At 37.9% G+C, this 12,355-nt stretch overlaps 1 protein-coding gene across 1 annotated transcript in view; it reads right to left on the reverse strand.

Moving 5' to 3' along the window:
* The window catches only part of SLC6A11 (solute carrier family 6 member 11), a 135,534-nt gene that overhangs the window by 88,704 nt on the left and 34,475 nt on the right, over window positions 1–12,355 (reverse strand). The window contains exon 5 of the mRNA XM_058172879.1: window positions 3,435–3,567. Within this exon, the coding sequence (XP_058028862.1) occupies window positions 3,435–3,567 (133 nt within the window). The remainder of the gene's footprint in view (window positions 1–3,434; window positions 3,568–12,355) is intronic.

Genomic DNA, 12,355 nt, shown 5'->3' on the forward strand with positions numbered 1-12,355 from the left:
GCCGCCCTGCGTCTTCGGAGAAGGGCGGGATAAAAATGCAAAAAAAAAAAAAAAAAGCTCCCACCCAATCAGTTCAAACCCACACTAGCAGTTAAAAGGAAGAAACAGCTGCAATCACACATTGCTCCTAGAAGCACGAAGCTGAAGCCTGAAGATGATGAGGCGACATTTTGATGAGATTGCCAAGATACTCTCAACCTTACACGGGAAAAGACCCGAATATGCCAAGACCTATGAAAACACACACACACACGTGTGTGTGTGTTTGTGTGTGTGTGTGTGTGTGTGTGTGTGTGTGTGTGTGTGTATTCTTCATGATGTCTGACACACTTCCATTAAGTTCTAGGTTTTGCAACTGAGATGCAAGACCAGAGGTATGTGGAAGGGGATTTTGAGACTCTGAAAGCAATAGCACTATATATACTGCTTCATATTGCTTTACAGCACTCTCTAGGTGGTTCAGAGTCAACATATTGCTCGCAACAATTTGGATCCTCATTTTACCAATTTTGGAAGGATGGAAGGCTGAGTTAACCTTGAGCTGGTCAGGATCGAACTCCTGACAGTGAGCAGAGTCAGTCAGCAATACTGCATTCTAACCACTCTGCCACCAGGGCTCTTCTGATAGCATATTTCTTAGCAGGAATTATTGGCTAAACACACATTTTTCATGATCAGGGTGTTAGCTCAAGCCTCAACAAAATCTTTGAATTGTCCAGTTAGGCAGCATAGAGAATAATGATTCCCTATAGTTATTATCCTATTAATCAGAAACGGCAGACTAAACTCCAGATATTAGGTCATAGCTGCCTTTAATACATAACGTAGTAGACAGGTAAATAGATGTTTGCTCTATAACTGAAAGAACTTTCAATTTCACTTTAATTTTTGAAATCAAAAGAATAAATAGAAGAAATGATGAGACCTAGTGCATAAAGTCTGCATTTACACAAAAGATTTGTTTGCAGAATTAACTCATTCTGAGTTCACACATTTGATGGAAGCATAATGCACTCAAATGGACTGATTTGTACAAAATGCTAAGCTACACAGATACAAAAAATTAAATTTACTTTCAACATCATGCAAATGCAGCCAGTAGGATTTCTTAACCATGCTATACAAACAACCAGAAGATGAAAACAAAAAGATAACATATATTGCTATTTAAATGTATGACTGTTCTCAAACTAAAGGGGTTTGTTGAAATTATGTAAAAATATTCTGGTTTGCTTTTACTTCATCCCTGTGGGTTGCTTTTCAGTCAAAAATATCTTCTTATGAAACCATACAGTATATGCAATGTACATAATCCAAACAAAGTTGGTAAGTCTTTCTTAAAAGTGTGGTCCTCAGGCCTATAGGTCCCTCAAGACCTCCTTAGAGTTCCACAAAATCAAAAATGTTTATCAACTATTGAAGGGGCCTGAAAAAAATTAAAATGTTCTCATTATTATTTATTTGTTAAAAACAGTGTTTTTATGAGAATTGTTTTATTTATGCTAATATATAATGGGTTTAATATTATTTTTACATGATTCAATAAATAAATATTAAAATACATCGATTTTAATTTTTAATATGGGCTTTCCTCGACTTTTAACTGCAATTGAGCCTGGAATTAGAGTTACAAGTTAATTGTAACTCAGTGTTAATTGAGTAGTCATGTGACCATACCCAGTTTTACATCCTTTTTTTGCAGCAATCGTTAAGAAAACACTGTGGTATTTAAACAAACGACTGTCTGCAATTTTGCTAGAAATTAAGAGATAACTTTGGTTTCTGACAAAAAAATGTTGTAAATTGTGGTCATGTATCTATGAGATACTGCAAGCAGCCATAAACTGTTGGACTGATTGCTGAGCATCTCCCGGGGGTGAGGGGGAGTTTCTGACCATAAGAACTTTGAATCTGGGTCATAAGTATCTTTTGGGGGATCCATGAACTGTTGCTAATCAACCAGTCATAAATTTAGGACTGCTGTACAGTAAATATAGATAAATGTAGCCCATGCCAACAAAAGCCTTTTGAGGTACTTTCCTAACTTTTAAAATACGATATCCCTAGACAAAAATGTTTAGAAACACTGCTTTGCAGTGTTTCAATATGCAGTAAAAACACTATTCTTTATTTTATTTCTCTCAAGTATAAACTGAAGGGAAAAAAAGTAGTTTAATTATGATACACATACATATGCATATTCAGTCAAAGGATATACCCATTTTCTTTCTCAGGGCAGGATACGTAGCGTTCTCCAAGTCATAGTGTTTGGCCTAAAGTCACTTGGGCAGCTTTTGCCTGGAACTTTTTCAGATTTAAGTTTCACTGATTTAACACTAAGTTCTCCCAACCCTAGTCCAACAGTTTAATGTCAATAATACAGAGATACTCAAAATTATTGCCAAAATTTCTAGCTATATAGCTCTTTCATATGCTCTATATTCTAAAACAAAGGTATCAAAATTGTAACCCATGGAACAGATGCATCACATGCTGGCCACGTCCAACCCCAGTTTAGCGAAGGGGGAAAAGTAGCAATATGTCACATGATGATGACGTGATGAAAAGAGTTTGACACCCCTGTTCTAAAAGGTAGATTGTATCTAGGCAAAGGGATTGCAATTTGCTGCAACTCACTGTGATATTCCTCATGGTTTCAAATGACATTGATTACAGAATGCCTCTTACTTGCTTTTCATCTATAGGGAATAATTTATATTGATTTTGTTAAAGCAACAAGTCAAAGCCTAGCAGATATCATTTTGATTAAAGCTAGCCCTTGTGCAGAACATTATATTGCATCTTAAATCTTTAAATTACATCAATCCCACTGGTGACTGACTGCATAGTCCTAATCCAAATTCACTCCTAGTTTATATTATAGCATGCCTGAGTAAGCAACTAAAGAAAGCTAAGAATGAGATGCCTAGAAAAAGCCATGTTTAGCTTTTCCTTGGAGGACAAGCCAGAATTCTTGGATTAATCATCATCATCATCAAAAATCAGAACTTGATTAGCTGATTACTCTATCAGGACAAAGAAATATAGCTGGTAGGGATCAACTGAGCCATATGAATTAGCATATATCTCATTCTTATTTAAGGATCCTTCACATCTTGAATTACCATGATGTGCAAAAACAATGTTTGTGATTTGGTCCTTTTTGTTGCAATGTTTAAAGAAAAAGAAACATTATTGAAAATACCTATTTTAAAAATTGATTCACCCAGTTCCTTGTTAATATTTTTCACCATGGAATATCACATTTTTTATTTGTTGAAGGAGCTCAGACAGATTACCAGTGTTTAATATTAAATAGCAGGAAGCTTATCTTGTGGAAAATTCATGAACAGTCCTCAGCACTTATAAGTAAAGGAAAGAGAATCCAGACTACCTTATGCAACATAAATTGTAGCACATATATTTTTTTTTACCTTGCCAGTTGACTTTGTACCTTTCCAAATGCAAAAGTAACAGATAGTCCAGGCAGCCAGAAGACATAGTGCCAGTTCCCAGCGGAGATTCCCAATGTGTTCAATACCGTCTGATATGGCCAAGACTCTTCGTCTAAAAATGATATAAATAAACATCAGTGCTAAAGCTTTAATGCAGAAGCTACCACTTGCCAGAAATCTCCCAATCTGTTAAGAGTGATTGAAATTTAGCCTTGTTGTTGTTGTTATTATTGTTAAAATAAATACCATTTTGGTCTAGTGGTTAAGGCACCAGAGTGAAACCAGGAGACTGTGACTTCTAGTCCCCTTTTACACATGAAAGCTGACTGGGTGACTTTCAGCCCACAATGTCAGACTTGATGAACAAGCTGGTTAGTCAATTCTTATCGCAACCAATAATTAATATAATAAATAAATAAAGCTGCTGATTCAGTTCTACAGAGGAATTATTGAATCTGTCATTTGCACCTCTATAACTGTCTGGTTTGGTTCTGCAACCCAACAAGAAAGACACAGACTTCAGAGGATAATTAGAACTGCAGAAAAAATAATTGCTACCAACCTGCCTTCCATTGAGGACCTGTATGCTGCACGAATCAAAAAGAGGACCGTGAAAATATTTACAGATCCCTCACATCCTGGACATAAACAGTTTCAACTCCTACCCTCAAAACGACGCTATAGAGCACTGCACACCAGAACAACTAGACACAAGAACAGTTTTTTCCCGAAGGCCATCACTCTGCTAAACAAATAATTCCCTCAACACTGTCAAACTATTTACTAAATCTGCACTACTATTAATCTTCTCATCGTTCCCATCACCAATCCCTTTCCACTTATGACTGTATGACTGTAACTTTGTTGCTGGCAATCCTTATGATTTATATTGGGGAGAAACAGGCTCAAGCTCAATCCCTCCAAGACGGAGTGGCTGTGGATGCCGGCATCCCGATTCAGTCAACTGCAACCGCGGTTGACTGTTGGAGGCGAGTTATTGGCCCCAAAGGATAGGGTGCGCAATTTAGGTGTCCTCCTGGATGACCGGCTGTCGTTTGAAGATCATTTGACAGCCATCTCCAGGAGGGCCTTCCACCAGGTTCGCCTGGTTCGGCAGTTGCGCCCCTTCCTTGATCGGGATGCCTTGTGCACAGTCACTCACGCGCTCGTTACCTCTCGCTTGGATTATTGTAATGCTCTCTACATGGGGCTCCCCTTGAAGTGCACTCGGAGGCTCCAGTTAGTCCAGAATGCAGCTGCGCGGGTGATAGAGGAGCTTGGCGTAGCTCCCACGTAACACCGCCTCCTGCGCAGACTGCACTGCCTACCTGTGGCCTTCGTAGTGCACTTTAAGGTGTTGGTTACGACCTTTAAAGCGCTCCATGGCTTAGGGCCTGGGTACTTACGGGACCGCCTGCTGTTACCACATGCCTCCCACCGACCCGTACGCTCTCACAGAGAGGGACTTCTCAGGGTGCCGTCCGCCAAGCAATGTCGGCTGGCGGCCCCCAAAGGAAGGGCCTTCTGTGGGGCTCCACACTTTGGAACGAGCTTCCCCCAAGCTTACGTCAAATACCTGACCTTCGGACTTTCCGCCGCGAACTGAAGACATATCTTTTCATTCGCGCGGGGCTGGCCTAAATTTTAAATTTTATATTTTAAATTTTAAATTACATAAATTTTATCGATTTTAAATTCTCTATTAATTTTAAATGGGGTTTGGTTTTATAAATTTTAAGGTTTTAGGCTAATTATAATAAGTTTTTTAATTCGTATTTTAAATGGTATATTGTGGTGTTCTGTATTTTATTGTTGCCTGTACACCGCCCTGAGTCCTTCGGGAGAAGGGCGGTATAAAAATCAAATAAATAAAAATAAATAAATAATAAATAAATAATATTGATATATTGACCATCATTTGTGTTGTAAATGTTGTACCTTGATGAATGTATCTTTTCTTTTATGTACACTGAGAGCATATGCACCAAGGCAAATTCCTTGTGTGTCCAATCACACTTGGCCAATAAAAAATTCTATTCTATTCTATTCATAATACTCAATCTGGAAAAAAAAACATTTGTAGAAAAAATGCTAGGAAAATAGTTGCTATAATTATTTATTAGTGTTGCTAATTATTTATTAGTGTCGCAATCCTCTAAAGATTGCATATAATTTTAAATAGCTAATATTAAGAGTAGGCACAAAGAAAGATCTAAATTAATCATTAATGCAAACCTCAATTACAAACCAGAATGCCCCATAAGTAACAAACCAAAATAAAAGTCTCATCTATCAAGGATAGCCAGTTCTGTGCAGATCTCCCAAACGATATATCTGCTAAATACAACAACAAATCCTAACAACTAAGAATTTAAAACTTCATTAAAAAATTAATTAATTTCCTATCATTAACATCAATCATGTTAATAATAGGAAATAGCACTTTCCATTACAATTAACATATGCAGGACAATGTGTCATTGGATTTGTGCAATATGGAAGAAGAAAGCCTTTACTTATAAGCCTTTACTTATAGAATGTAAAAGCCATTTTCCTATCAAGTACAATACAGCTTCAGTAAATCCCTTATCTCAGTGGCTGTTAGAAATTGGCTCTAAATTCATTGTACCAACCTAATCAAATCTGTTTCTGAACATCTATGGACACCAGCTCATCTATTTAAATCTGTATTTTCCCCTGCAGTACCTATTATTTCAAGTGAATTTGATCAGTACCAAAATCACATGTTCAGTCTTATTAGAATTAATTCAAGAAAATTTACTAATTATATTAAAAAGAGTGTAACTGTGAATGCTGAAAACAAAAATAGACTACATAAAGTTCCCTGAAATAGAATTTAGGTCAGATACAATTTATATTTAAGAAATACCAAGTTAAAGAAATCAGGGAGCTTCTGTTTCACATGCTACCATACAGTTTTTCCTAGGGCATGGTGTCTTCTGTCAGGCAGGGCTGGGTTACTAGCAGTGCAAGAAATTGCAGGTTTTGGTTCTGCTGCCATGCTAAATAAACCATGAAAAAACAACAACCCATAATTTCCATTGGAAGAGAAAGACTTCCGCTCCTCAGAAGCTCCATTTCTGTTGGCAACATACAGGACAAATGTTGCAGAGTCTCTGTGGTTGTTCGTAAGGGAAAACAACTGCTGTGGTGCTGCAAGATTCGTAGTTTTGGGACTTGTTCGTAAATGCTAGGAAGTGCTTATCACATGACTTTGAACATTTGCTAAGGGAATGCTCGTAACCCAGGGATTACCTGTATATTGCTGAAAGTACTATAATTTTTTTAAAAAATTTGCATTTATATCCCGCCCTTCTCCGAAGACTCAGGGCAGCTTACACTATGTCAAGCAATAGTCTTCATCCATTTGTATATTATATACAAAGTCAACTTATTGCCCCCAACAATCTGGGTCCTCATTTTACCTACCTTATAAAGGATGGAAGGCTGAGTCAACCTTGGGCCTAGTGGGGCTTGAACCTGAAGTAATTGCAAGCAGCTGCTGTTAATAACAGACTGTCTTACCAGTCTGAGCCACAGAGGCCCTAGAGGCCGGTTAAGGTCATGGTTATGTCACATTTTAATAGTTTTGTTCCCCTATTTTGGACTGAAGTTTCTGGATTATTTTTCCCCATGTATAATAGGAGTTTATCAGTACAAATAACAATATAAATATGGATAGCCTCTCAAAGGAAGAGCATAACTAATTTATAAAAAGACCCTGATTGCAGATGCTATGAGTCCTGGGTCTATCAAACTTGTTTTCTGACAGCAATTGTTTTAGAATTTTATTTTTATTTTTACAAAAAACTTGAAGCAGGGAACATACATAATAATCCTTCTCCTATTTTCTCCACAACAGCAACCCTGTGAGCTGAGTTGGGAACACTGACTAGGAATAATTTAGATCAGTCTACATTCTAAGCAAAATGATTGGACTTGTCCTCACTAGTACTAGTGGCTCCAAAAGCGATCTACTACTCTGCATGTTACCTGGAGTTTCCTGTAAAGCTCATTTTAAAACTCCACTTGAATAGCATGGAATCAGCCTATCTGAAGGCCCATTTTCACTGAAATTAATGTGTAAAAACCTGCTTGAATTTTCACCGTAAAGCAATATAATCAGCTATTTAAAGATCATTCTCAACGTGTGCTTTAATATGCTCAACTACAGTATGGATATGCATTTAGTCCCATCTGTGCAGGAATTTAAGAAAACAAATCAAAATAATTTTGGTATCGTTTTATTACTCATATTGTTCAAAGCAACCTGAAAAGATAACTTTCCTTGTTAGCATAGCTCTTAGCTGATTTTCCTCCATGATTATTAGAATTTGAAGATGTAATCCTGAAAAGCAATTTAAACATATAATTATTTAAACAATCATATTAAATAAATAGAAGCCAGTTTGGTGCAGTGGTTAAGGCCCTGGGCTAGAAACCATGAGTTCTATTCCTTCTTAGGCATAAATTAATTGGATATCTTTGAGCCAGTCCCTTTTTCTCATCAGCCCTAGGAAGCAGATAAGGGCAAACCATTTCCATAAAACTTTGCCAAGAAAACTGCAGAGACCAATCCAGGAAGTTGCCAAGAGCCAACAATGACTCAAAGGCATACACACATTAAATAAATAGCTTTAATTGGGAAAACATTTCATAACCTATTATACTGAACAAATTAAACTTTATGAGGCAGAATTCTGAAAATGGCATTCTTCAGATAAACTAGGACTACAATACATTTGGAAGCACAAACTGAAGAGAGAGCAGATAGAGGGGAAATTAAGAGTCTTTTAAAACATCATTGGTTGAAAACATTTATATGAATTTATTATAGATTATCCTTTTAGCAATGCAAATGTATATTTTCCCCATTTCTTAGAAGTATGTTTATTTGGGGTAATGCAATTGCAGCATTGCATTTCCCATGGACTTTCACCGAGTGAATTTTCCTGGGAAAGAGATTCTTTTACAAGGCTTTCTAGCATGTAGGGCTGTTGCACGCTCCTGAATAGCAAGAGATTTAATCACTGCCAGCATTTCATAAAAAGGAATGTACCAGAGTACTTACTGCATTGTTTTATAGTTTGGAGAAGCAAAAGAATGAATTCATTTATTTGGAAAAGACCTGTTGTGTCAGTTAACCATTTCCTAGCTGTCTGTGTGATAGCTTGGCCTTTCAAAGAATGATGAAGACTTCAGAAGGTAGTTCTTTACCTAAAATGTTTCATCAAACATCCTAGAGATTATTCTTTCTAAATCATGTAATAAGAAGATCAAAATGCCTTTTAAAAAGTCTGTGTGTTTTCATCTTCAATGGACATGGAGAAAAAAAATTAATTTCCCTATCTTTCTAGCCACAATGTTCTGACACTATTTAAACATGTTTAGACCTGTTTGTCTTATCTCTATGGTAACTGTTTGCCTTTTTCCCTCCAGCATTTCTTCATATGTTTTTATGATTTGATCTTCCTTGTAACTCTGTTCTGACTTTTTTCAATGACTTGGTTTGAACATTGGTTTGACATTTTTGGCCCATTAGCATCATCTGGTTGTTACCCAAGTAAATTGGCCCCTAAAATTTCCTCATAATTGGATCAATATTTGCTCAGCCACAATAGCTTGGTCAACCCTGAAGCCAATAAAAAACTGTTGGTAACAAAAAGAGAAGCCAGTACTCTTCAGCACCAGAAGAAGGCAAGCAGGATGCCTGTTTATCTCAGAAAGTACCTCAGTTTGGAAGAAAAATGGAAGCATCACAGAACAGAACAAAACAATATTATAATGATCCAAGATGACAGAAGTCATAGACTGTAGCTTCCCTTTCCTTACCAAAGGATGCGAAAATTTCTCTCTATAACTGCATCACTGACCTTGGTAAAAAGATTGGGGGAGGAATATTTCTGCATTTCTTTCTGATTTGCTTCAGAAAAGCACGTGAGTTTGAGCTGCTGCTTTAAGGTGAATTGGGGGAGGAATATTTCTGCATTTCTTTCTGATTTGCTTCAGAAAAGCACGTGAGTTTGAGCTGCTGCTTTAAGGTGAATTGGGGGAGGAATATTTCTGCATTTCTTTCTGATTTGCTTCAGAAAAGCACGTGAGTTTGAGCTGCTGCTTTAAGGTGAATTGGGGGTGGAATATTTCTGCATTTCTTTCTGATTTGCTTCAGAAAAGCACGTGAGTTTGAGCTGCTGCTTTAAGGTGAATTGGGGGTGGAATATTTCTGCATTTCTTTCTGATTTGCTTCAGAAAAACGTGAGTTTGAGCTGCTGCTTTAAGGTGAATTGGGGTGGAATATTTCTGCATTTCTTTCTGATTTGCTTCAGAAAAGCACGTGAGTTTGAGCTGCTGCTTTAAGGTGAATTGGGGTGGAATATTTCTGCATTTCTTTCTGATTTGCTTCAGAAAAGCACGTGAGTTTGAGCTGCTGCTTTAAGGTGAATTGGGGTGGAATATTTCTGCATTTCTTTCTGATTTGCTTCAGAAAAGCACGTGAGTTTGAGCTGCTGCTTTAAGGTGAATTGGGGAGGAATATTTCTGCATTTCTTTCTGATTTGCTTCAGAAAAACACGTGAGTTTGAGCTGCTGCTTTAAGGTGAATTGGGGAGGAATATTTCTGCATTTCTTTCTGATTTGCTTCAGAAAAACGTGAGTTTGAGCTGCTGCTTTAAGGTGAATTGGGGAGGAATATTTCTGCATTTCTTTCTGATTTGCTTCAGAAAAGCACGTGAGTTTGAGCTGCTGCTTTAAGGTGAATTGGGGAGGAATATTTCTGCATTTCTTTCTGATTTGCTTCAGAAAAGCACGTGAGTTTGAGCTGCTGCTTTAAGGTGAATTGGGGAGGAATATTTCTGCATTTCTTTCTGATTTGCTTCAGAAAAGCACGTGAGTTTGAGCTGCTGCTTTAAGGTGAATTGGGGTGGAATATTTCTGCATTTCTTTCTGATTTGCTTCAGAAAAGCACGTGAGTTTGAGCTGCTGCTTTAAGGTGAATTGGGGTGGAATATTTCTGCATTTCTTTCTGATTTGCTTCAGAAAAGCACGTGAGTTTGAGCTGCTGCTTTAAGGTGAATTGGGGTGGAATATTTCTGCATTTCTTTCTGATTTGCTTCAGAAAAGCACGTGAGTTTGAGCTGCTGCTTTAAGGTGAATTGGGGGAATATTTCTGCATTTCTTTCTGATTTGCTTCAGAAAAGCACGTGAGTTTGAGCTGCTGCTTTAAGGTGAATTGGGGTGGAATATTTCTGCATTTCTTTCTGATTTGCTTCAGAAAAGCACGTGAGTTTGAGCTGCTGCTTTAAGGTGAATTGGGGTGGAATATTTCTGCATTTCTTTCTGATTTGCTTCAGAAAAGCACGTGAGTTTGAGCTGCTGCTTTAAGGTGAATTGGGGTGGAATATTTCTGCATTTCTTTCTGATTTGCTTCAGAAAAGCACGTGAGTTTGAGCTGCTGCTTTAAGGTGAATTGGGGGAGGAATATTTCTGCATTTCTTTCTGATTTGCTTCAGAAAAGCACGTGAGTTTGAGCTGCTGCTTTAAGGTGAATTGGGGAGAATATTTCTGCATTTCTTTCTGATTTGCTTCAGAAAAGCACGTGAGTTTGAGCTGCTGCTTTAAGGTGAATTGGGGAGGAATATTTCTGCATTTCTTTCTGATTTGCTTCAGAAAAGCACGTGAGTTTGAGCTGCTGCTTTAAGGTGAATTGGGGGAGGAATATTTCTGCATTTCTTTCTGATTTGCTTCAGAAAAGCACGTGAGTTTGAGCTGCTGCTTTAAGGTGAATTGGGGTGGAATATTTCTGCATTTCTTTCTGATTTGCTTCAGAAAAGCACGTGAGTTTGAGCTGCTGCTTTAAGGTGAATTGGGGTGGAATATTTCTGCATTTCTTTCTGATTTGCTTCAGAAAAGCACGTGAGTTTGAGCTGCTGCTTTAAGGTGAATTGGGGTGGAATATTTCTGCATTTCTTTCTGATTTGCTTCAGAAACCACGTGAGTTTGGGCTGCTGCTTTAAGGTGAATTGGGGGAGGAATATTTCTGCATTTCCTTCTGATTTGCTTCAGAAAGCACCTGAGGTTGGGCTGCTGCTTTAAGGTGAATTGGGGGAGGAATATTTCTGCATTTCTTTCTGATTTGCTTCAGAAAAGCACGTGAGTTTGAGCTGCTGCTTTAAGGTGAATTGGGGGAGGAATATTTCTGCATTTCTTTCTGATTTGCTTCAGAAAAGCACGTGAGTTTGAGCTGCTGCTTTAAGGTGAATTGGGGGAGGAATATTTCTGCATTTCTTTCTGATTTGCTTCAGAAAAGCACGTGAGTTTGAGCTGCTGCTTTAAGGTGAATTGGGGGTGGAATATTTCTGCATTTCTTTCTGATTTGCTTCAGAAAAGCACGTGAGTTTGAGCTGCTGCTTTAAGGTGAATTGGGGGTGGAATATTTCTGCATTTCTTTCTGATTTCACAACCCGCGCGCCTAACGGCGCACGAATCTAATCTAATCACTATAAATAAAAAATAGCAATAATATATTCAGGGTTGGTCCACTTGAGATTGTGATTTTATTCTATTCAAAATGACTGGCTTAGTTCAGTGCAATACTTGTTTTGCAGCTGTCTTTCGCAGTACCTTTTTCAAATTTGGGTACTGTCCTCTTTGTAAACAAATTAGCAGTCTACGTGGACAGATTAAATATCTAGAATCTCTAATCTATGCTCTCCAAGCAGAAATTAGGTACCCAATTCAGCTATTCCAGCTGCTGAGCCATCAGCCCCCTCTACCACAAAGATCCAGCAGGAAAAGGGCAGTATGGACAACCGTGGGATCTGGCAGGGTGAGAGCTGTGAACCATAAACACAAAGCTTTTACAGTGTCCCAGTATAACAGAT

The sequence above is a fragment of the Ahaetulla prasina genome, chromosome 2, assembly GCF_028640845.1.
Source record: "Ahaetulla prasina isolate Xishuangbanna chromosome 2, ASM2864084v1, whole genome shotgun sequence".
Classification (NCBI taxonomy): domain Eukaryota; kingdom Metazoa; phylum Chordata; class Lepidosauria; order Squamata; family Colubridae; genus Ahaetulla; species Ahaetulla prasina.